Genomic DNA, 26,149 nt, shown 5'->3' with positions numbered 1-26,149 from the left:
TAGGATGGAGCCTCCCACTGAGCTGTTTCCTAACTTCTGGCCTGAGTAAACATCCTGCGATTTTAATTTTATCGGCAGCTGCTGAAAGGTATTTATCCCACACTGGTTTTGCGTTATGAAACCTTAAGCCTGTGCACATATGTCCTTTTTCATCACGGGTTCAGCTGCCAGGAAATGGGATAAGTTCAGTGACCTTGTATCTCCCCAGGCATTTCTGGCTCCTTGCCTTCCGTACAGCTGTGCTCCCAAGATGGCCGCACCCGAGTGCCACTTTTAGAAGGCGGCCATGTTGCTTGAGAGGAACGGCTGGAAGTGCTGCCGAAAACGCCTGAGAGATCCGCATGGGCCACCGTCCGACGGTGAGGAGGTAAGGGTGCAAAGTTCAGCGAATTAAAGTTCAGCCGCTGGCGCCTCGTGGTGATTTCTAAAGAAATTCAGGTCAGTGCTTGGTTTTGTGGGAGGATAGTGGGTGGGGAGGGTCTGTCGGAGTTCACCTCGGCTGATGCAAGAGGCATTGCAGGGGAGCCCTAAAGGGACTGTATTGGGGGGTTGCGTAAGAAAGGGGCGCCTGTGACCTCAGGCGGCGATGCCGTGGTTAAAAATCTCCAGAGATCAAGGACTTAGTCCGGAGGGCACATTTGGGGGTTTGTTTCAGCGGTTAACTCTTTGGGGCTCAGGGACGGCGAACTGGAGGGTGGCGTCAGGGAGAGCTCCGTGTGGCTGGTGTTTGCTCTGCGGCCGGACGCTGGGTGACCTCTCCTGGCCGTGTGTCTGGGGTGTGAGCGGGCGCCCGGACCCTGGCTGCGGGCACAGATTTGATGTGCGTCCGGAATCCTGCTGCCTTTCGGGTCCGAGGCCCCCCTTCTGCACTAGATATGGCACCCGATCACCCCTTACCCGAACCTGCCAGAAATAAAACCTTTCTGGTACACCTGAAACTTACCTAATATCATATGTCAATTGTAGTTGAAAAAAAAATATTTTAAACTTTTTTTAAAAGGAAAGTTTTTGGTGAGATGCATGATCTGGAAATCCCGTAGATGAAGATCTAATCGTGGTTTGTTTTCTATTTAAGATGCAGCTCTTCTTGGCCCTACAAGGTACCTACATGGGCCATTTCTTTTCAGATTCGTTCTGACAGTAGTGAAATCATTTGTCACTGTAAGTTCTAATCCCAAAGGATAATGCTTGTCAGAATTGTACTATATTTTGATTATTAGGGTTTGACATTATACAGAGAAATTACATAAATGGGACTGATTTTTTTTTTTTTACTTCATGTGAAAAACATTTACAAGTTAACATGTTAACTGGTGGTTTATATAAGGGAATTCACTAAGTATTTGCGTACATTTATATAGTGAAATGTTTTAAAACATTTTTTTTGTTTATTTATTTATTTATTTATTTTTACAGGGACAGAGAGGGAGAGTCAGAGAGAGGGATAGATAGGGACAGACAGACAGGAACGGAGGGAGATGAGAAGCATCAATCATCAGTTTTTTTGTTGCGACACCTTAGTTGTTCATTGATCGCTTCTCATACGTGCTTGAGTGGGCAAGCCCAGGGTTTCAAACCTGTAATCTAAGTATTTTAGAGCAATGCTTTACCTACTATGCTACCATGGGTCAAGCTGGTTGGTGCTACTTTATAATTAACCTTGTGTGTACCATTTCTGTTCTCTGCATATATTTGAGACTCCTTTCCTTTTTACTTGAGCAACTCTTACAGTTCCAGTGTTACAGGTCTTTTGTTGAAGATTTCTCTTGATTTTGCCTGAAAATGTCTATTTCAGTTTTATTTAGAAAAGATTTTTGCCTGACCAGGTGGTGGTGCAGTGGATGGAGCATCGGACTGGGATGCGGAAGACCCAGGTTTGAGACCCCGCGGTCCCAAGCTTGAGCGTGGGCTCATCTGGTTTGAGCAAAAGCTCACCAGCTTGGCCCTGGCCGGTTGGCTCAGTGGTAGAGCATCGGCCTGGTGTGCAGAAGTCCCGGGTTCGATTCCCGGCCAGGGCACACAAGAGAAGCGCCCATCTGCTTCTCCACCCCTCCCCCTCTCCTTCCTCTCTGTCTCTCTCTTCCCCTCCCGCAGTGAGGCTCCATTGGAGCAAAGATGGCCTGGGCGCTGGGAATGGCTCCTTGGCCTCTGCCCCAGGCGCTAGAGTGGCTCTGGTCGCAATAGAGCAACGCCCTGGAGGGGCAGAGCATCGCCCCCTGGTGGGCGTGCCGGGTGGATCCTGGTCGGGCGCATGCAGGAGTCTGTCTGACTGCCTCCCCGTTTCCACCTTCAGAAAAATACAAAAAAAAAAGAAGAAAAAAAAAAAGTTCACCAGCTTGAACCCAAGGTCACTGGCTCCAGCAAGGGGTTTCTCGGTCTGCTGAAGGCCCGCAGTCAAGGCACATATGAGAAAGCAATCAATGAACAACTAAGGTGTTGCAACGCACAATGAAAAACTAATGATTGATGCTTCTCGTCTGTTTCTGTTCCTGTCTGTGTCTGTGACTCACTCTCTGTAAAAAATAAATAAATAAATAAAATTAAATTAAAAAAGATTAGAGCTCTAAAAAAGAAAAAAAACAGACTGACTGCAACAATAAAAAGAAAACCTTTTTTTTTAAAAAAAGAAAAGTTTTATTTTTTTTATTTTTTATTTTTCTGAAGTGAGAAGCAGGGAGACAGACAAACTCCTGCATGCGCCTGACTGGGATCCACCCGGTATGCCCACCAGGGGGCGATGCTCTGCCCATCTGGAGCGCTGCTCAAATGTGCCTAGAACCTGAGCCATTCTAGCACCTGAGGCAGAGGCCATGGAGCCATCCTCAGCGCCCAGGGCAACTTTGCTCCAGTGGAGCCTTGGCTGTGGGAGGGGAAGAGAAAGAGAGAAAGGAGAGGGGAAGGATGGAGAAGCAGATGGGCGCTTGTCCTGTTTGCCATGCTGGGAATCAAACCCGGGACTTCCACACTCCAGGCCGATGCTCTACTGCTGAGCCAACTGGCCAGGGCCTTATTGGTTATCTCTTGTATGTGCCCTGGTTGGAATCTAACCTGAAACCCTGACAATTCAGGACGATGCTCTTGTAAGAATGAGACAGCACTCGAACTCCAGGTGTGCAGGCTTTATTAGAGGAGAAAGACCTGCCGGGTCGCTCCTCCGAAAGAAGGGCCCCCAAAACAGACTGAGGTAAAACTTTATAGGGTTGGGGATAGCTTCGAGCAAGGGTGTGCTGGTATGTTTGGCTTTCTGGAATACTCCTCTTTGGGGTGATTGACCAGCTTCCTGGAATTCCTTTGTCCCAGGGGCGATTGTCCGGTAATTAAGGGTAGCGTCAGGCAGCCTAGGGGAACAGCAAAAGGGCAGTTGTAATTCATGTATCTATCAGCTCTAACAAACTGAATTATCTTGCTAAGCCTCATATGAGTTTAGACTTAAAATACTCTGAAGAGTTCCATTAAGTATATAATAATTTCTTTTTTTTCTTTTTAAGTGAGAGAGAGAGAGAGAGATAGTAAGGGAGAGAGATAGAAAGCATCAACTTATGTTTGCGGCACCTTAGTTTATTGATTGCTTTCTCAAATGTGCCTTGATTAGGGGTAAGGTGAGGGGGAGCTCCAGCAGAGTGAGTGACCCCTTCAAGCCAATGACCTTGGGTGTTGGGCAGATAAAATATATTATGCTCACTTTGTTAAAGATGGCGCTGCCCACGAGGAGGCCATCGCCCAGGTGATATTAATGTGTGTTGGGGGTGGGCTAAAGGCAGGCAGAATCCTTGTAGCCTGTGGCTTGGTTTTGGGATTAAGCGTTTCCCACCCGTTTTGATGTGGGGTGGTACAATCCCATCATGCCCCAAATAAGTGACTTTGTATTAGAGACTTCCCTATTTTGTATATTGGATTAAAGGTTTTGATTTCTACACTATAAAATGGGGGCAGAGCAGGAGCTTGCTCTTGGTTCCTGAGATTATCATTAGAGTAGAGAGCAGAGCAGAGAAAGGCCACTTGGAAGAGGCCAGGAGAAGCAGCCAAGATGGCAGAGTGTTGAGTGAGAAGCCAGTTAGTGCAGAGTTTATGCAGGGAGAAGGAGATGGGGAACAGAGGTGAATAAGTCTGGTGAGCTAAAAACCTTTGATTTTAGGAAACTCGGATAAGTCAGTAGCTTTGTGAGCTCTGAATGTGAGTGGGTTTTGGAGCCCAGTGTGTGTTTTTACTTGCCCGCCGGGTGCAAGCTAGGATTAAAGAAAATGGCTCATCAGTTTTTGGCTCCATTGTTTCTTTACCGACTGTCTGAATCCAATGCGAACCTGCATGGGCCAGGCGGCTGCTGTGATAGTGGCCGTGGCTTCTGGCTTTACATTGGGCTTCAAGCCAGCGATCATGGGGTCATGTCTTTGATCCCAAGCTCAAGCCAGGGACCCTGTGCTTAAGTTGGTAAGCTCACGCTCAGGCCAGTAACCTCAGGATTTCAGACCTGAGTCCTCAACATGAGATGTCAATGCTCTATCCACTGTTGTCGCAACCCACATGACAATTATATTCCAGGGTCTTGAATGGGAACGGTACGAAATTAATGAATATAAACAAAGAACGAAAGACATGTAAAGCCAGTAGCCAGGGCCACTATCACAGCAGCCTGGCCCATGCAGGTTCGCATTGGATTCGGACAGTCGGTAAAGAAACAACGGAGCCAAAAACTGATGGGCCATCATCTTTAATCCTAGCTTGCACCCGGCGGGCAAGTAAAAACACACACTGGGCTCCAAAACCCACTCACATTCAGTGCTCACAAAGCTACTGACTTATTCGAGTTTCCTAGAATCAAGGGTTTCTAGTTCCCCATCTCCTTCCTTCTCTCTGCACAAACTGCACAAACTGGCTTCTCACTCAACACTCCGCCATCTTCGCTGCTTCTCCTGGTCTCCTCCACGTGGCCTCTCTCAGCTCTCCTCTCTGCTCTCTCCTCTAATATTAATCTCAGGAACCGAGAGCGCAAGCTCCCGCTCTGCCACCATTTTATAGTGTAGAAATCCAAACCTTTAATCCAATATACAAAATAGGGAAGTCTCTAATACAAAGTCACTTATCTGAGGCATGATGGGATTGTACCACCCCACATCAAAAAGGGTGGGAAAGGCTTAGTCCTAAAACCAAGCCCCAGGCTACAAGGATCCTGCCTGCCCACAGTCCGCCCCCAACACACATTAATATCACCTGGGCAACGACTTCCACGTGGGCAGCGCCGTCTTTAACAAGGTGAGCATAATATATTTTATCTGCCCAACAACATATAATAGATGGGTTTCGGGAGGAAGACACAGCTGCCAACAGTAAAATTGCCGCACTAGCAGAGCCGCAGAAAACATGGCCGCTGCCCTAGCTGCATCCTTTATTATTCTGGGCAAGTGGAAATGAGCAATTCAGTGACATTTCCAAGGCAACCCCAGAACTCCACCAGGTGCAGAAAAACCCTCACCAATACTTAACATATACAACCTTATACAAAGAAGTAACTTTCTTCTAGTCCTTCCAGGGGAACATGGGAGGCAGGACAAACAGCACAGCCTTTTGCTACTTTATCAGGCAGGTGAGATGGGGAGTTGGGCAGACTGTCAGCTTACAGTCAGCTCCCAGCACCTCTGTCCCCCAGATAGCCAAACTAAAAATCCTGTTGGCTTTTTTGATCCCCAACAACTGTACCACCACCTGGTCAGGCAATTCTTTAATTTTTATGCGTGGATATTAAAGAGAAAGGAAAAGAGAAGGACAGACAGACAGACAGACAAGGACATTGATCTCTTTATGTGCCTGACCAGGGATTAAATTGGCAATCTCTGTGCTTTGGGCTGATGTTGTAACCAACTGAGCTCTTTGGCCAGGGTTTGATGTGTATAGGAATGCGAACTTAAATAAGCCAGTACTTATCTGTTTAGCACAATGTCCTTTTAAGTGTCCTTTAGCACTAGAGGATATAAAAAGACTTTTGAAGACAGCAGATACATGTAAAGCCAGTATCCAGGGCCACTGTCACAACAGCCTGGCCCATGCAGGTTTGCATTGGATTCAGACAGTCGGTAAAGAAACAATGGAGCCAAAAACCGATGGGCCATCATCTTTAATCCTAGCTTGCACCCGGCGGGCAAGTAAAAACACACACTGGGCTCCAAAACCCACTCACATTCAGTGCTCACAAAGCTACTGACTTATCCAAGTTTCCTAGAATCAAAGGTTTCTAGCTCACCAGCCTTATTCTCCTCAGTTCCCCATCTCCTTCCTTATCCCAGATACAAACTCTGCACAAACTGGCATCTCACTCAACACTCCGCCATCTTGGCTGCTTCTCCTGGCCACATGGCCTTTTTCTGCTCTCTGCTCTGCTCCCTCTGCTCTCTCATGCTAATCATCCCAGAAACCAAGAGTGCAAGTTCCCGGTCTGCCCCCACTTTATAGTGTAGAAATCAAAACCTTTAATCCAATATACAAAATAGAAAAGTCTCTAATACAAAGTCACTTATCTGCGGCATGATGGAATTGTACCACCCTACATCAAAAAGGGTGGGATAGGCTTAGTCCTAAAACCAAGCCCCAGGCTTCAAGGATCCTGTCTGCCCACAGCCCACCCCCAACACACACTAATATCACCTGGGCAACGGCCTCCACGTGGGCAGCGCCACCTTTAACAGAGTGAGCATAATATATTTTATGTGCCCAACAATACACATGTGTAAAGCCAGAAGCCACGGCCAGGGCCACCATCACAGCCGCCTGGCCCATGCAGGTTCACATTGGATTCGGACAGTCAGCAAAGAAACAGCAGAGCCAAAAGCTGGTGGGCCATTATCTTTAATCCTAGCTTGCACCCAGCAGGCAAGTAAAAAATACACACTGGGCTCCAAAACCCACTCACATTTAGTGCTCACAAAGCTACTGACTTATCTGAGTTTCCTAGAATCAAAGGTTTCTAGCTCACCAGACTTATTCACCTCTGTTCCCCATCTCCTTCCTTCTCCCTGCACAAACTCTGCACTAACTGGCTTCTCACTCAACACTCCGCCATCTTGGCTGCTTCTCCTGGCCTCCTCCACGTGGCCTTTCTCCTCTCTCCTCTCTGCTCTCTCCTCTAATATTAATCTCAGGAACCAAGAGTGCAAGCTCCCGTTCTGCCCCTATTTTATAGTGTAGAAATCTAAACCTTTTAATCCAATATACAAAATAGGGAAGTCTCTAATACAAAGTCACTTTCTGAGGCATGATGGGATTGTACTACCCTACTTCAAAAAGTGTGGGAAAGGCTTAGTCCCAAAACCAAGCCCCAGGCTACAAGGATTCTGCCTGCCCACAGCCCGCCCCCAACACATTAACATCACCTGGGTGAAGACCTCCACGTGGGCAGCGCCATCTTTAACAAAGTGAGCATAATATATTGTATTTTATCTGCCCAACAACATGGTTTAGAAAAAAAAAGTGCACATCCTGTCTGTATGTCTGCTTTCCTAAATCTGATTTCCCTGAGAAGTCCTGGGTGCTCAGTGTTGTTTGAGATAGCGAGGCAGACTCCCACATTTGCACCAACCAGAATCCACCCAGCAATGCCCGTCCAGGGATGATCCTCAGACCAACTGAGGTATCGTAACCCCCAGGGCCGACGCTCCAACCAGTCGAGCCACTGGCTACAAGAGGGGAAGGGGGAGAGAAGCAGATGATTGCCTCTCCTGTGTGCCCTGACAGGGAATCCAACCTGGGACGACCATACACTGGGTCAACGCTCCATCTACTGAGCCACTGGCCAGGGCCCTGTCCTGGTTTTTCTACCGTACCCTTTCACAATCTTAGTATTTGCATTTTAAAAAATGTAGGCAGCAGCCCTGGTCAACTGACTCAGAAGCTAAAGCATCATCTTTGCATGTCTAAGTCATGGGTTTGATCCCCGGTCAGCATATGTATGAGAAGCAATCAATGAGTGCACAAGTAAATGGAACAAACCTTTATAAATGAGGAATACAGGCCCTGGCCTGTTGGGTCAGCACTAGAGCATCGGCCCAGTGTGTGGAAGTCCTGGGTTTGATTCCTGGCTAGGGCACACAGGAGAAGCGCCCATCTGCTTCTCCACCTTTCCCCCTCTACTTTCTCTCTGTCTGTCTTTTCTCCTCTCGCAGCCAAGCCTCCATTGGAGCAAAGTTGGCCCAGGCACTGAGGATAGCTCCTGTTGCAGTGGAGCATCGCCCCCTAGTGGGCATGCTGGGTGGATCCCGGTTGGGTGCATGCGGGAGTCTGTCTCTCTGCCTCTCCATTTCTCACTTCAGGAAAAAAAAAAATAAGAGGACTACATCTGAAATGTTCTGAATGTTAGGTTTCATTGGCCCAGATGTAAAATCTTCTGGACACTTAATAAAAGTACAGATAGCTCTTTCAGAGCCTTGATTTAAGGTGAGTGCTCAGCATCAGTGAGAGCGTCTGGGCCCAAAGAGGATGTGCCACTCAGAGTAATCTGCTGTGCAGCCCACAGGTGCTCGCCTCCCAGGAACGGGGATCAAGGAGAAGGAGACTCCAGGACTTTGTATCGTCTTCCCTGGAGACACCCTTGACTGAGGGCTCACATTTTTTGATGAGAAATGTAATGCTGATCCAGAATAACTCAAGCCGGAGTATTTCATCAGCAGCTGTTCCTCTCAATCAGAATAAAATGATCCAGGCCCAGGTGAGTTGGTCTCTTATTGTTTCCTTTACTTCTCAATGGATTTGTCTGTTAAAACCAGTGCAGTTAAGTGTAAGAGTTTAAATTGGGAATAGCACGATCTGGAGAAATCTGGGCAAGGTCAGTTCAGGAATATATTATTCCTAGGATTCATACTCCGTGTTCATGCTGGAATGTCACATGTGACTGTGCGAGAGCCTGTGTTTTCCCTTAGCTGCCAGTGTGTGTGTGATGTCTCTGACGGCCGGCACAGGGGAGCCGTGGTGAGTTACATGGGAGGGATTGCAATGATCTGTTTCTACTCAGAACACTTCGGCCACCAAATGTGTGAATGTTTTCACACCACCAACCACCAGTTTTCCAGCTCTTCCAGACACCAGTTAAATGTATACAGTTAGGTCTATTTTGACACTGATCACCATGTTACTGTCATACTCCATGAATTTAAGGGCTCAATTTCACAAGACTGCTCCTCTTCAAGCGCCAAGTTCTGAGTTCCTGGATGCCCATACCTATGACTTGGCTACAAATTGGAGATTCCCGCGACCTCTTCTTTGGGTTCAGTAATGTAAGCAGCTGCTCACTAACTCAGGAATCCCCGCTGTTCACATTTGCTGGTTTATTTTAAAGGCTCCTCCTGGGAACAGCTTGACGGAGGAGACACACAGGGCAGGGTGAGAGGGAAAGGACAAGGACCCTCCGGGCCCCTGCAGGCACGCTGCCTGCCCCACCTGCACGTGCTCACCACCTGGAACCTCCAGGAGCCTGCAGTTAGGGTGTTTTATGGAGGTCTCATTCCATAGGTGTGCTGGGTTAAGTCCGAGGTCATTGTTGAGTAACTCCGTCTCCAGTCTTCTCCCCTCCTGGAAAGTTCCAACCTTCTAATCACAAACTTAGTTTCCTTGGCAACCAGCCCCCATTGTGAAGGTATCTCTGAGCCCACCAAGAGTCACCTCATTAGAGTAAACTCAGGTATGTTTGAAAGGGGCTGATTATGAACAAGAAAAGAAAACCCTCTCACCCCGCTCACTTAGGAAATTTGACGGTTTCAGGAGGTCCTGTGCCACAATCTTGGGCTGAAGACAAATGCAAATATTTCTTATATCACATAAGTAACCATGAGGAGAAACCAGACCAGTTCCTTGAGGGGTGGTCATTCTTTATGGCTCATAGGTTTTTTGTTTGTTTGTTTGTTTGTTTGCGTTTTTCTGAAGCTGGAAACGGGGAGAGACAGACAGACTCCCGCATGCGCCCGACCGGGATCCACCCGGGACGCCCACCAGGGGGCGACGCTCTGCCCATCTTGGGGCGTCGCTCTGTTGCAATCAGAGCCATTCTAGTGCCTGAGGTAGAGGCCACAAAGCCATCCCCAGCGCCCGGGCCATCTTTGCTCCAATGGAGCCTTGGCTACAGGAGGGGAAGAGAGAGACAGAGAGGAAGGAGAGGGGGAGAGGTGGAGAAGCAGATGGGTGCTTCTCCTGTGTGCCCTGGCCGGGAATCGAACCTGGTACCTCCGCACGCCAGGCCCACGCTCTACCACTGAGCCAACCAGCCAGGGCCATGGCTCATAGGTTTGACGTTCACATCGATCTTTATTTTTTTTATTTTTTATTTTTTTTTAATTTTTTATTTATTTATTTATTCATTTTAGAGAGGAGAGGGAGAGAGAGAGAAGGGGGGAGGAGCTGGAAGCATCAACTCCCATATGTGCCTTGACCAGGCAAGTCCAGGGTTTCGAACCGGCGACCTCAGCATTTCCAGGTCGACGCTTTATCCACTGCACCACCACAGGTCAGGCACATCGATCTTTATTGTTGCTTCATAGAAATGGTGTGGGGTGGTGTCCTTAGTCCTTACTAACGTTACTTTTTATTTTTTTAATATTTTATTATTTTTAATTTATTGTGTTAACATGGATTCAAGTGTCCCACTCAATATAACTCCCTCACCCCCACACCCTTGTTCCCCCTTACCCGCTTTGTCCCCCTCCCCATTTACCTCCCCTCTTCTGTCTAGGATTTGCTGTTCTGTTATCTGTGTCTCTGTATTATGTATATATAATTTCACTAATCCCCTCACCTTCTCTGATTCCATCCCTTCATCCCCCTTCCCTCTGAGTGCTGTCCCTCTGCTCCTTGTGACCTCTCCTCTGCCTCTATTCCATTCCTCAGTTCACTGTGTTCATTAGATTCCACATATATGTGAGATCATACGATATTTTTCTTTCTCTGCCTGGCTTATTTCACTTAGCGTAATAAGCTCCAGGTCTATCCATGTCATCGCAGAAGGTAAGGTTTCTTTCTTTTTCACAGCTGTGTAACATTTCATTGTGTATATGTACCACAGCTTTTTAATCCACTCGTCCACTGATGGACACTTGGGCTGTTTTCAGATCTTTGCTATTGTGAACAATGCTGCCATAAACATGGGGGTTCATTTCTCTTTTGAACCAGTGATTTGGTGTTCTTAAGATGTATCCCTAAAAGTGAGATGGCTGGGTCAAAAGGCAGTTCCATCTTAACTTTTTGAGGAAACTCCATAGTGTTTTTCACATTGGCTGCACCAGTCTGCATTCCACCAGCAGTGCAGGAGGGTTCCCTTTTCTCCATACCCTTGCCAGCACTTACTGTGTTTTGTTTTGTTTTGTTAATAAGCGCCATTCTGACAGGTGTGAGATTGTATCTCATTGTGGTTTTAATTTGCAGTTCTTTGATGATTAGTGAAGTTGAACATTTTTTCATCTGCCTATTGGCCATCTGTATGTCCTCTTTGGAGAAGTGTCTACTTAGTTCTTTTGCCCATTTTTTAATTGGATTGTTTACCTTCCTGGTGTTGAGTTTTAGAAGTTCTCTATAAATTTTGGTTAATAACCCCTTATCAGATGTGTTGACAAATATGTTCTCTTAATATGTGTGGAGGTTGTCTTTTTCTTTTTTTCATGGTGTCTTTAGCTGTGCAAAAGCTTTTTAATTTGATATAGTCCCATTTGTTTATTTTGTCCTTTATTTCACTTGCCCATGGAGATGAATTTGCAAAAATATTGCTACAAGAGATATTGGAGAGTTTACTGCCTATGTTTTCTTCCAAGATGTTTATGGTTTCACGACTTACATTTAAGTCTTTTATCCATTTTGAGTTTATTTTTGTGAATGATGTAAGTTGGTGGTCTAGTTTCATTTTTTTTTTTCATTTTTCTGAAGCTGGAAACAGGGAGAGACAGTCAGACAGACTCCCGCATGCGCCCGACCAGGATCCACCTGGCACGCCCACCAGGGGCGACGCTCTGCCCACCAGGGAGCGATGCTCTGCCCATCCTGGGCGTCGCCATGTTGCGATCAGAGCCACTCTAGCGCCTGAGGCAGAGGCTACAGAGCCATCCCCAGCGCCCGGGCCATCTCTGCTCCAATGGAGCCTTGGCTGCGGGAGGGGAAGAGAGAGACAGAGAGGAAAGCGCGGCGGAGGGGTGGAGAAGCAAATGGGCGCTTCTCCTGTGTGCCCTGGCCGGGAATCGAACCCGGCTCCTCCGCACGCTAGGCCGACGCTCTACCGCTGAGCCAACCGGCCAGGGCCTAGTTTCATTTTTAAAACACACAGGGAAGACCTCTTTCCTCTTTCAGTGGCTCCCAAAGCCCTGACACGTTCTCCAATTCCACAACCCAGAGCCTCTTCTCCAGTTCCTCCTGGAATCAAAAGCCCCCACAGCCACAGTAGGGCTCCCAAAGCCCCTGAGCTCTGGTTCCCCATGCACACCTTCTCTCTCTTTCTTTGCAAAACTGGCTTCTTCCTCAGCACTCTGCATTCTCTCCCTTCCTTCTGCTCCTCTCTGCGAACATCTAACATTACTTCTCATGTTTCCTACAGCTAGTAATCGTTTCATCTAATATGGTATCAACCTTCCTAATCATATACACAAATATATATATGCCTTTGTTTATGTACATATGTGTGCTTATGTATATATTCTTTGAAGTGTAGTTTTTAAAAATAATTTTGCTTAATCATGGTAGAGCATCGGCCTGGCGTGCTGGAGTCCCAGGTTCGATTCCCGGCCAGGGCACACAGGAGAAGCGCCCATCTGCTTCTCCACCCTTCCCCCTCTCCTTCCTCTCTGTCTCTCTCTTCCCCTCCTGCAGCCGAGGCTCCATTGGAGTAAAGATGGCCTGGGCGCTGAGGATGGCTCTGTGACCTCTGCCTCAGGCGCTAGGATGGCTCTGGAAGCAACAGAGCGACGCCCCAGAGGGGCAGAGCATCGCCCCCTGGTGGGCATGCCGGGTGGATCCCGGTCAAGCGCATGCGGGAGTCTGTCTGACTGCCTCCCGGTTTCCAGCTTCAGAAAAATGCAAAAAAAAAATTTTTTTTGCTTAATCACATAATAATTTTTGTGCCTTATACATGTTTTATACTGTATGTTCAATATGTTAACCACTGAATTTAGTATACATTGTAAGGTGATTCTAACATCTGGAATCTTTCACTATTAGTTTGGTATCGACTCAACTGCTCATGGTGAATTTTGGAATCTGTATTCTTCTACTTAAAGGTAGCATATAGTTCAGTATCAGCAAATAGGTGTTTGTAACATGATAGAAAATATATATTGGTTTTGCTCCAAGTTCCTGGCAAAACTCTAAAAACTATTGTGATTTCCTGAATGATAAGAATTTTCTTTGTCCTATTGTGATGACCCTGGGTGGGATTCTGGATGAAGGTCAGTTACTGGAAACTGCAAGTTATGATTGGCAGAGCTTTTGAAAAAGAAGGGGCGAGGCTAAAAATGGAGTTAATAATTATGTATTAAGAAAAATCCCAAAAGTATGGGTTTGGAGAGCTTTTGGGTTGCTGAGCACAGGGAGGTGCAGCGAGGGAGGTGAGCGTGGAAGGGAGATGGGAGCTCCGTGTCCTTTTGTCCGTACCTTGCCCTGTGCCTCGGTATACTTATCTGTGTCGTGTATCAAATCCTTTCACAATAAACTGTGAAACATTAGGAAACTTTCCCTGAGTTCTGTGAGCTGCTCTAGCAAATTAATCAAAGCCAAGGAGGTGGTCCTGGTAACCTCTGATCTATAGTTGGTTAGTCAGAATCCCAGCTGACAGCCTGGCTATATACAACTGGATCTGAAGCAAGGGGTTCGGGGGGAGGGGCAGTCCAACAGGACTCAGCCCTTAACCTGTAGGATCTCACATGATGTCTTGAGCTCTACTGTCAGATTTGAGTTAAATTGTTGGACACCCACCTGGTTTCACATAGAACTTTTGTTCTGGGGATAAACAAGAAGTGCAGCGTTGTGTGTGGGTAGTTAAGGATCCTCTCAGGGAAGAAACATAGTGGGAAAGACCTGGGTTTTTCCCTGTAAGGGAAGGAGACTGAACTGTACAGTGGTCCCTCGTCTACCGCGGGGCTTAGGTTTCAGAACCCCCTGCGATAGGCAAAAATCCACGAAGTAGCGACCTTATATTTATTTTATTATTTATATATTTTAAGGCTTTATTTTGATTTAATATTCTTTTAATGTTTTATATTTTCAATTATTTTTAGGCTAGAAAATGCTTATTTTACCTCGAAAATAATTAAAATAATAATAATATATAAAAATACCTATATACCAAAAATCCTGCAATATAGTGAAAAATCCATGATACAAAATTAGATATATAGCCTGACCTGTGGTGGCGCAGTGGATAAAGCTTCGACCTGGAAATGCTGAGGGCGCCGGTTCGAAACCCTGGGCTTGCCTGGTCAAGGCACATATGGGAGTTGATGCTTCCAGCTCCTCCCCCCTGTCTCTCTCTCCTCTCTCTCTCTGTCTCTCTCTCTCTCTCTCCTCTCTAAAAAAAATGAATAAATAAAAATAAATAAATAAATAAATAAACAAAATTAGATATATACAATTTAGACGAGATCGGGCGCGTTCAGGGTGGTATGGCCGTAAACTAGATATATACAATTTAAAAATCAGTGATAGAGGCCCTGGCCTGGTGTGCAGGAGTCCCGGGTTCAATTCCCGGCAGGGCACACAGGAGAAGCGCCCATCTGCTTCTCCACCCCTCCCCCTCTCCTTCCTCTCTGTCCCTTCCCCTCCTGCAGCCAAGGCTCCATTGGAACAAAGTTGGCCCGGGCGCTGAGGATGGCTCTGTGGCCTCTGCCTCAGGCACTAGAATGGCTCTGATTGCGGCAGAGTGATGCCCCCAGATGGGCAGAGCATCGCCCCCTGGTGGGCATGCTGGGTGGATCCCAGTCGGGCGCATGCGGGAGTCTGACTGACTGCCTCCCCGTTTCCAGCTCGGAAAAATACCAAAAAAAAATCAGTATAGTTTGTGAAAAGTGAACTGCAATATGGCAAGGGACGACTGTACTCAAATAAATAGATTGCAGACATTTTTATGTTAGCAGGAGGATTTAATGCTACATATCAGAGAGACTAATTTGCTGTTTTTTTTTTAATTAAGTGAGAGGGGGGGAGGCAGGGAAGCAGAGAGACAGACTCCCACATATGCCCTGACCAGGATCCACCCAGCAAGCCCCCTACAGCAAGATGCTCTGCCTATCTGGGGCTGCTCCGTTGCTCGGCAACTGAGCTATTTAATTGCCTGGAGGCCATGGAACCATCCTTAGCACCTGGGGTCAGCTCACTCCAGTCGAGCCATGGCTGCAGGAGGGGAGGAGAAAGAGAGAGAAAGGGGACGTGTGAAGAAGCAATTGGTCGCTTCTCCTGTGTGCCCTAGCCAGGAATTGAACCCGGGACTTCCACATGCCAGGCCGATGCTCTGCCACTGAGCCAAGCCAACTGGCCAGGGCCTAATTTTCATTTTCAGCATTGTGAAATGAATGGATGAATACCCAGTGACGGTACCATATTTTTCGCTCCATAAGATGTACCTAGGGTTTTAAGGAGGAAAGTAAGAAAAAAAATATTCTGAACCAAATGGTATGTTAAAATATTTAATAAAATATACAACAATAATATTTCAACAATGTAAACTCAATGGCAGTATTAACAACCATTAGCACTGGTATTAACAAATCAGAAGAGACTTTAATGTTCAAATACTCTTCTAGTTGTCCGGGAACCTGCAGCAGCTAAAAAAAAAAGAACATTCGCTCCATAAGATGTACGGGCATTTTCCCCTCCACTTTTAGGGGAAAAAGTACCTCTTATGGATCCAAAAATATGGTATTTTACTAAAATTTTTATTCTATCACAATGTATTGAGAAAGAAACCTATCGAATTCCTGTATGGTGAAAAAGAGCAGAATGATTTTCTTAACTTCTTTGCACATGACCAAAAGAACATCACTTCACTAAACATGATTATATTTTGACAGAAATACCCGACATTTGACGATGTGGCCGTGCACTTCACCCGGGAGGAGTGGCAGCTCCTGGACCCCGATCAGAAGGACCTGTACCGGGATGTGATGTTGGAGAACTACAGCCACCTGGTGTCAGTGGGTGAGGACAGCTCCCCTCAGAAGATGCCCTCTTAGGGGCCTTTTCTTTCTCAGCCTCTTAACTCTTTAGAATAACTACAGTTCTCTGAAGTGGTAAGATTTTAGATTCTTCTTTCTTGCCCTAGACAAGAGCATATCAGCCCCCCCCCCCTTGAGATATAGATGTTTGTGTTGCAGATATGAAACATGTTTATTTTCAGAAATGTCACATTTTGTCTTCTTGACAGACCCCAGCCCAATTCAATATGTCTACGTCTTCTCTCATTTTTTATGAGCAGGCTATCAAGCTAAGAAACCATATGTGCTCTGCAAGTTGGAACTAGGGGAAGAACTGTGGCCATTACAGGGTGAACTTCAATGTCTAGTCTGTCTAGGTGAGTGCGTGAGAATAAGAAAGGTGGGAGGCTAGGAAGTAATTTTGTATCAGAGCTGTGACAGTGAATGGGAAACTCAAACCACCCCTCCACATATGAGAACCCTTTTTCTTTGTAAAAATTTAAGAGGGAAAATACCGTTTCCTCTTCTGAAATCTGATCTGAGTTCATTTTATCTAAACCTTGTTTTTCTTAGCATAGTTTTCTACTTCCTACGATGCTCAGATATTCCTTTTCTTTGATGGTGGTCAAACTGTCTCTTCCTGCATTACCACCTGTCTCGCTATGAAATTCTACAATCCAGTTCTCTCTGGAAAGACAGAGCTTTGAATTCACCCCTTTTTTCTTCCTCCTGGGCCTTTTTTGGAAATAGTTATTTCCCTCCATAGCATTCAAGCTCGTCTTGGATGCTGTGTCCTTGTGATAAGCTGGTTTTCATGCTGCATTAATGATATTTCTTATCCCTCCTCCACCAAGGTTCTTCCTACTCAGTTCTCATCACTCTGAAAAGTTTCCTCAATTCTTGTGAGCGAACCTTATTCTCTTCTCTGAAATGGACTCCTAATTGATTACAGTGGTCCCTTGTCTATTGCAGGGGTGAAGTTCCAGAGCCCCCTGAGATAGGCGAAAATCTGTGAAGTAGCAACCTTGTATTTATTTTACTATATATATTTTAAGGCTTTATAAGCCCTCCCCACACTCTTAGAAACCTTCCTCACACTGTTATTAAACTTTCCCACACTTATTTTGCTTATTTTACCACAAAAATAATTAAAATAATAAATATTAAAATACCTATATACCGCAAAACCCTGCGATATAGCGAAAAATCCACAATACAAAATTAGATATATACAATTTAAAAATCCACGATGTGCCCTGGCCGGTTGGCTCAGTGGTAGAGCGTCGGCCTGGCGTGCAGAAGTCCCGGGTTCGATTTCCGGCCAGGGCACACAGGAGAAGCGCCCATCTGCTTCTCCACCCCTCCCCCTCTCCTTCCTCTCTGTCTCTCTCTTCCCCTCCGGCAGCCGAGGCTCCATTGGAGCAAAGATGGCCCGGGCGCTGGGGATGGCTCCTTGGCCTCTGCCCCAGGCGCTAGAGCGGCTCTGGTCGCAACAGAGCCACGCCCCGGAGGGGCAGAGCATCGCTTCCTGGTGGGCAGAGCGTCGCCCCTGGTGGGCGTGCCGGGTGGATCCCGGTCAGGCGCATGCGGGAGTCTGTCTGACTGTCTCTCCCCGTTTCCAGCTTCGGAAAAAGAAAAAAAAATACACGATGCAATGAGACCGCAGAAAGTGAATCGCGATATGGCGAGGGACGACTGTATCCCTCAGCATTGTCTAATGTGTGCTTCCGTCCTGTCTAGTTTACTGATAATCATGGCAACTGCCCCGGGCTTCTCATTCGTGTGGGAGAGCAGGAGTCACCTACCATTCATTCTTTTTTAAATTTAGTTTCTTCTTCTGTACTAGACACTTAAAATTTTATCCATGCTGGGATGATACTTACATGTTGAACTCATTAATGCCAGTGGAACAGTAGGTCTTCCTCTGGGAACTGAACTTTAGAAGCAGAATGGTTCTTTGATACGGAGTTTTGAGCACATAGGTGGGGATGTCAGTCAGCTCCCTGGAGTTTTTTTAAATGTGAGAGGCTTGAAGAGCTGAGTGGGGGGTATGTTTGAGGACCTTCTAGCAAGTTTGTCTGGATAGAATGAACTGAGCAGGAGGGGGACGGGACATGAGATAAGAATAATGGGGTGACAGCTGGGGGTTCTGAGATATAGGTCACACGTTGCCTGTTGAGGCCATTTGGGACCTCATATTTATCCCAGATGAGTTGAGAAACAAGTAGGGACTTTTTTTTTTTTTTTTTTTGACAGAGACAGAGTCAGAGAGAGGGACAGCTAGGGACGGACAGATAGGAAGGGAGAGAGATGAGAAGCTTGGAAGAGGTCTCCAGGTCCAGATGTGATCACAGGCCTGGCTGACATCTTCACATAGTCTTGTCTCCCTGAGAGAAGGACTCAGGTAGGGTATATTTGGTTTCCTGACACATAGTAACATATGATAAATATTTATTGTCTTTTTAAAACATTGTATTCCCCCAACTATGTTTCCTTTTTTTAAGATTTTACTTATTTAATTATTTTAAATCGAGATGAGAGAGAGAAGGGAAGAAAAGGTGAGCAGTATCACCTCATCACTGCTTCACTTTAATTGTTTATTGATTGCTTGTCGTATGTCCCTTGACTGGGCAAGCTCAGGGATTCGAAGTGGTGAACTCAATGTGCGAGGTCAACGCTTTATCCTCTGTGCCTCCACAAGCCAGGCTCCCCAGCAGTGGTTTTTGACAGCACTTGTTCAAGATTGCCAACCAGGGAAGCTGACCCAGCTGGTGTCTGCAGCTCCCTAAAGTCAAAAGATTACAGTGTTGTCCAGAGGCTCAGACACACAGAAGCAGCCACCTGCTGTTTAATAAATCACATTGTTCACGTAAACTATCTGGTATGGCCTGAGAACTCAGGCATAAAAAGACATTTCTATCACAGGATGTTGTAGGGAGTCAGAGGTTACCTTCCAGTAATCAGTCAGCGTCAGGTGTTTTTTTGTGATTTTGTTTTTTTTTTTCAGTGTTCACAGATGGGTGGCTGTGCCTGCTGAATTAGCACCTTACTTCATGTCATTTACCATTTTTGTATAGGAACATAGACATTGTGTTCCAGGCAGACCGTTAGTTTGTGACTTGATTTCAGGATCTCTTGTCCAGCTTGGAGATAGTGTTCTGGGAGGGTTAGGGTGTCGGCAGAATGAAGAAGAATGGCACGTGGTTGGAATACGATAACCCTCCTCAGTCTGTTACACTTCCCTGGAAATCAGATGCTGAGGGTCCACACCTGTTCTCACCACGTATTTGTTCTGTACACCTGGCTCTGCGAGTGCACCAGATCACACTGCTCAGTGTTTGGTGCTCTTTGGTGGCCTTAGTGAACTGAAGAATTCTACATGTGCGTTCATCTTTATTCTACATGGGTCAAAGCACAGTTTTATTTAGTACTCTTTATTTGGGAAATCTGCGTATGATTATGCATCCACACTGCTCTTTTTAGATAAAAATTGTTTTGAAGATGTATATATCCAGCCAGTTTCTTTTTCTTTTTTTTTTCAGAGACAGAGAGAGAGAGTCAAAGAGGGATAGATAGGGCCAGACAGACAGGAATGGAGGGAGATGAGAAGCATCAATCATTAATTTTTCATTGCGACACCTTAGTTGTTCACTGATTTCTCGTATGTGCCTTGACCGTGGGGCTACAGCAAACCGAGTGACCCCTTCCTCAAGCCAGCGACCTTGGGTCCAAGCTGGTGAACTTTGCTCAAACCAGATGAGCCTGCGCTCAAGCTGGCGACCTCGGGGTCTTGAACCTGGGTCCTTGGCATCCCAGTTCGACGCTCTATCCACTGCGCCACCGTCTGGTCAGGCCAGCCAGTTTCTTTATGTTTGTACTTGGATGTATAATAATTGCCTTCAACTTTGTTTCACTCTTGGTTTTTTCCTCATTATGGACTTCAATAATATGCCTCATTTCATTAAGAGGTATTCCACCTACCTCATGGCTGAAGCCACATAATTCTTGTAGTAAACTTGAGTCTCTCACTTTCATTAACTTCTTTTCACTTCTCCCATCGAGCACATCTCTGAACCTCATCTTCCCTTTAAATACAGGATGGGGCTAAAGTCTGTGTGCAGTGTGAGTACAGGAAACAGATCTTATTTTTCCATTATTATTTATTCTTGTATCATTTTCCATATGAATAACTGTAAACCTACTTTGACCTAAGCCTCTACATTCTGACTTTCTTCCCCTCTTATCTTTCCTTTGCTCCTTTTACAGCATTTCACAGATTGAGATTGCCTTTATTTTTGCTTCAGACAACAGTGCCTAGAATTACTAACATGAGTGTTGTATAGATTTAAATCAATTCTGATACTGTCTACTTAGAAATAGTGTCAGGCCCTACAAGTTACAATTTTACTCTAACAAGATTGCCCCACTTCAGATGTCCAGATTTTATCCTGTGCCTCTGACCCACAAACTATAAATTAGGGGTTCTTGTGGGCCCCTAATTGGTTTAATTAATTTGCCAGAGCAGGTCACTGAACTCAGAGAAACATTTAAGATACTAGTTTATTATAAAAGAGATAGATGAATAGATATCGTATTTTTTGCTCCATAAGACGCACCTGACCATAAGACACATCTTGAGTTTTAAGGAGGAAAATAAGAAAAAAAAAAATCTGAACCAGATGTGTTAAAACATTTAATAAAGCCTGACCAGGCAGTGGCGCAGTGGATAGAGCATCAGACTGGGATGTGGAAGACCCAGGTTCGAGACCCCGAGGTTGCCAGCTTGAACACGGGCTCATCTGGTTTGAGCATAAAGCTCACCAGCTTGGACCCAAGGTTGCTGGCTCAAGCAAGGGGTTACTCGGTCAGCAGAAGGCCTGCGGTCAAGGCACATATGAGAAAGCAATCAATGAACAACTAAGGTGTCGCAATGAAAAACTGATGATTGATACTTCTCATCTCTCTCCATTCCTGTCTGTCTGACCCTATTCATCTCTCTCTCTGACTCTCTTTCTGTCTCTAAAAAAAAAAAAAAAAAAAAAAAAAAAATTAATTAAATACCATATTTTTTGCTCCGTAACACACACGGGCATTTTCCCCTCCACTTTGGGGCTGAGGGGAGTGCGTCTTATGAAGCGAAAAATACGGTATATAAGGCAAGGTGTGAAGTATTCTTTTATTTATTGATTGATTGGTGAGTGAGAAGCAGGCAGGAGGGAGAGAGATGATAAGCATCAATTCTTTGTTGCAGCACTTTACCTATTCATTGATTGCTTTCTCACATGTGCCTTGACTGGGGGGCTCCAGCCCAGCTATTGACCCCTTGCACAAGCCAGAGACCATGGGGTCATGTCTGTGATCCCACATTCATACTGGTGAGCCTGTGCTGAAGCCAGATAAGCTTGCACTCAATCCAGCAATGTTTTGAACCTGGGTCCTCAAGGTCCTAGGCCGATGCTGTATTTCGCCACTGTTTAGTCAGGCTGTTGAGCTTTAATTTATAAACCTTCTGTCCTTTTCTAGAAGTCAGTGGCTGCACCTGAAAGTGCAGCCTTCTAATCAATCTTTCTGGTGACTAGCTCCATCGTGGTGCTGTGTGGATACCCTGTGCTGGGTCATTTCTTTAGCATAAACTCAGCTGTGATAGAAAGGGTTCTTAAAAGTATAACAAAAGGTTGTTTTATCCCTTGGGAAGGTAAACGTTTATGAGAAATTACAGAATGATTTACTGTCATCCTCTTTCCTAGAACTCAGGACATTTGATGGTCATCCACAGTGTCACTTGCAAAGTCGGAGCATTCAGCAGAGTGTGGAACGATGCTGTGAGCATAATATGTTTGCAAAGATTGTTGGTCCAAATGAAGGTCATTTGCAGTTAAAGCAAAATTGTGATATGCTTAAGATAAGTAAAAAGTTTTTGAAATCAAATTTAAGTTTTGAAATCCAAAACAGAAGCTTTAACTCATATAATTCGGTTGAGTTGAATTCAAATGGGACTTCCGTTCTTCCTGGTAACCAAAAACAATTTTACAGTGAAATTACAGTGCCTGTCAGTACCAAAACCATAAATAGTAAGTCCCAGGTCATTCGGCAAGAGAGAACTCACAACAAAGACAAAGCCCACGTGTGCATTGAATGTGGGAAGACCTTCTCCAGAAAATATAGGCTCACTGAACATCAGAGAATTCATATAGGACTGAAACAGTATGAATGCACAGAATGTGACAAAACCTTTTTGAAGACATCACAGTTCAAGATACATCAGAAAACTCACCTGGGAGAGAAACCTTATACATGTAGTGAATGTGACAAAGCATTCATCCATAAATGTCGACTCATTTCTCATCAGAGAACACATACAGGAGAGAAACCTTATGAGTGCAGTCTGTGTGGGAAGACCTTCTATACAAAATCTAATCTCCATAAACATAAGAAAATTCATACAGGAGAGAAATCTTACATATGCAGTGAATGTGGAAAGGGCTTCATCGAGAAGAGTCATCTTATTTCACATCATCGAACACATACTGGAGAGAAACCTTTTGTATGCAGTGAATGTGGAAAAGGCTTTACGAGGAAGTATCTGCTCACTGTACATCAGAGAACTCATAATTCAGAGTATCCATACATGTGCAGTGAATGTGGGAAAGTCTTGTCCAGAAAGGGCTCTCTCATCCAACATCAGCGAACTCACACTGGAGAGAAGCCCTTTTTGTGTAATGAGTGTGGAAAAGGCTTCACGAATAAGAGCCTTCTCATCAGACATCAGCGGAGACATACAGGAGAGAAGCCCTATGTATGTGGTGTGTGTGGAAAAAGCTTCACCATGAAGTATCATCTCACTGTACATCAGGGAACACATATTTTACAGAAACCGTATATATGCAATGACTGTGGGAAAGGCTTTACTGTAAAGAGCAGTCTGATTGTACATCAGCGAACTCACACAGGAGAGAAGCCCTGTGTATGCAGTGCATGTGGAAAATGCTTCACCACAAAGAAGTGTCTTACTGTTCATGAGAAAACTCATTCTTCAGAGAAACCTCACATGTGTGATAAATGTGGGAAAGGTTTTTCCACAAAGTGCTGCCTTATTATACATCAGCGAACTCATACAGGAGAGAAACCCTATATCTGTAATGAGTGTGGGAAAGCCTTTCCCAGAAAATCCAGGCTCACAAAACATCGCAGACTTCATAAGGATTAAAATAGTATGAATGCGCTGATAGTGACGAAATCTACCTCAATAAATCTCAGTTCAAGTTTTCAGAAAACTTCTTTGGGAGAGAAATGTTATATATGTAGTGAATGTGGAAAGTATTCATCAGAAAGTCTTGTTTTATTTCTCATTAGTGAACTCCTACAACAGAGAAACCTAATAAATGCAGTCTGTGTGGGAAGACCTTCCGTGCAAAGTTGAATCTCCATAACATCAAAACATTTATACAGGTGAGAAATCTTGTAAATGCAGTGAATGTGGGAAAGGCTTCATCAATAGCAGTCGTCTTATTGCAAATCATTGAACTTACAATGAAGAGAAACCCTTTCTATGCAGAGAACGGTAAATAGGCTCCACCACGAAGACTGATCTCACTGTAGTTCAGAGAACTTATACTTCAGAGAATTAGTATTTGTGCTTTGAATGTGGGAAAGGCTTGTCAAAATACCGTCTTGCTGACCTGCGGTGGCGCAGTGGATCAAGCATTAACCTAGGGTGCTGAGGTTGCCGATTCAAAACCCTGGGCTTGCCCGGTCAAGGCACATATGAGAAGCAACTACTATGAGCTGATGCTTCCTGTTCCTCCCCCTGACCTTTCTCTCTCTCTCTATCCTCTCTCTAAAACCAATAAATAAAATCTTTTAAAAAAGCAAAACATGGCTGGCCTGTGGTGGCGCAGTGGATAAAGCATCAACCTGGAAATACTGAGGTTGCCGGTTCAAAACCCTGGGCTTGCCTGGTCAAGGCACATATGGGAGTTGATGCTTCCTGCTCCTCCCCCCTTCTCTCTCTCTCTCTCTCCTCTCTATAATGAATAAATAAAATCTTTAAAAAAAAAAAAAAAAAGTAAAACACACCCTGTCTTTTCCTGGCTAGATAGCTCTGTTGGTTCAAGCATTGTCCGAAGCTCAGAGGTTTCTAGTTCGATCCCCTGTAAGGGCACACATACAGCAGATGCTCTTGTCTCTTTCCTGCTCTCTTTCTTCCTTTCTGTAAGATCAATAAAATAAACATTAAAAAAAACAACGCACTGCTTTATCGTATATCAACAAACATACTGGAGGAGACTTCATTACAAAGTCAGAACTCGGTGTTTCTCATAAAAAAAACTACAGGAGAGGGGTCTATGGGTGCAGTGGCTGGGAAATCTTGTGCCATCTTTTCAATCCTGTTTAACATGAGAATTCACAGGTAGTGCGTTGGAGAAAGCCTGTTGCCAGTTGTAGGCATTCAAGATAATGCAATGAAGAATGATTTAAAGCGAAGAATGTGGCACTACTGTCTTTACTTAATTTACCTTGTATTTATACTGGTGAAAAAATTTAGAAAAAAAACTTCAATACAGTCAGTTTTGCAAATATTTTTGGACATTGTATGTTTAAAAAGGTTTTTTTTTTTTTTTTTTTTTTTTCCATTTTTCTGAAGCTGGAAACAGGGAGAGACAGACAGACTCCCGCATGCGCCCGACCGGGATCCACCCGGCACGCCCACCAGGGGCGACGCTCTGCCCACCAGGGGGCGATGCTCTGCCCATCCTGGGCGTCGCCATGTTGTGACCAGAGCCACTCTAGCGCCTGAGGCAGAGGCCACAGAGCCATCCCCAGCGCCCGGGCTATCTTTGCTCCAATGGAGCCTTGGCTGCAGGAGGGGAAGAGAGAGACAGAGAGGAAAGCTCGGCGGAGGGGTGGAGAAGCAAATGGGCGCTTCTCCTGTGTGCCCTGGCCGGGAATCGAACCCGGGTCCTCCGCACGCTAGGCCGACGCTCTACCGCTGAGCCAACCGACCAGGGCCTGTTTAAAAAGTTTTTATTGAGATGAATTCTATGAATGTGTTAGACTGGGAAATGCCTTGGTTGGAAGTAGACCCTGTCATATGTGATTCTCAGAGATGATGAGTGAATCTCACTGTAGTTCAGAGGACTTCTACTTCAGAGAATTAGTATGTGTCCTTTGAATGTGGGAGAGCAGCAGCCCAAAGGTAAGACCTCAAGAGATGTCGGTTCCCATTAGGGAGAGACTTTTCTTTGGCAGTAAATACGGCGTGTTCTGCAGTAATGTATGTTGCCTCTACCTGCCAGGAGACCCTGCATACATGGCTCGGGAGCACGTTCCGTTTTGTGTCTTTAGCAAAACCTCTGCTACCGTCAGGGAAGAACCCTTGAATAGAAAAGCATTGTTACAAGTCTAGAGAGGTGACACACCTCACATGCAATTCAGGACAAGGTACCTTTAGCCGTATTTCTGGTTGCCTTGCCATCGGTTAAATAAGTTGTTTTGAATAGTGGCAGTTACTGTCATCATGGATTAAATTGAATATGTACAACAGAGGAGTGGAGTCTGCTTGTTTCATTATGTAATTAACTTTCTAATTTATTTAGTTTCAAGTTTGTTTTATTTCAGAGTATCTGAAGCACTTGCAAATGAAGCTGAATATATTCATTTCATAAGTATAACTTATTTGGATGTGTTTAACCAAGTTTGTAAGTAGCATCAACTGGTTTATAAAGTTAATACAAATATGGTTTTTACAACTTCTAATTTTGGCCTAAGTTTAGAATCACAAAAACTGAAAATTTTGTAGATTTTTGTACATGCCCTTTAGGTATGTACTCTGAAATATAAAACCTTATTTAGTTATAGTTGATTATAATGAAATAGAGAATAATTAGTTGATAATTATCAAATAGAGGAAAGTGAAATTGTGACAAGGCTGTTAACCACAGGATTTATTTATATCTCGTTTTATCATGCATTTATTTTTGTTTGGCTTTTATGTATATATTTTATAGATAACA

The 26,149-nt window shown here is 45.0% G+C and overlaps 2 protein-coding genes across 2 annotated transcripts in view; both read left to right on the top strand.

Annotated features, from left to right (window-relative positions):
• Positions 1–296: 296 nt before the first annotated feature.
• Positions 297–26,149, top strand: part of LOC136330161 (zinc finger protein 615-like) — a 97,292-nt gene continuing 71,439 nt past the window's right edge. Inside the window, exons 1-2 of the mRNA XM_066266663.1 lie at positions 297–367; positions 8,494–8,692. Coding sequence (XP_066122760.1) covers positions 342–367; positions 8,494–8,692 — 225 coding nt within the window. The 5' untranslated portion in view covers positions 297–341. The remainder of the gene's footprint in view (positions 368–8,493; positions 8,693–26,149) is intronic.
• On the top strand, positions 16,017–26,028 carry LOC136332043 (zinc finger protein 615-like). Its single transcript, XM_066271295.1, has 4 exons — positions 16,017–16,232; positions 16,418–16,513; positions 21,884–24,741; positions 25,158–26,028. The coding sequence occupies exon 3, from the start codon at positions 21,970–21,972 to the stop codon at positions 23,341–23,343; it is 1,374 nt and encodes a 457-aa protein (XP_066127392.1). The 5' UTR covers positions 16,017–16,232; positions 16,418–16,513; positions 21,884–21,969; the 3' UTR covers positions 23,344–24,741; positions 25,158–26,028.

This window comes from Saccopteryx bilineata, chromosome 3, assembly GCF_036850765.1.
Source record: "Saccopteryx bilineata isolate mSacBil1 chromosome 3, mSacBil1_pri_phased_curated, whole genome shotgun sequence".
Taxonomy (NCBI): domain Eukaryota; kingdom Metazoa; phylum Chordata; class Mammalia; order Chiroptera; family Emballonuridae; genus Saccopteryx; species Saccopteryx bilineata.
The sequence above is the reverse complement of the archived record's forward strand: the minus strand, read 5'-3'. Positions and strand labels throughout refer to the sequence as shown.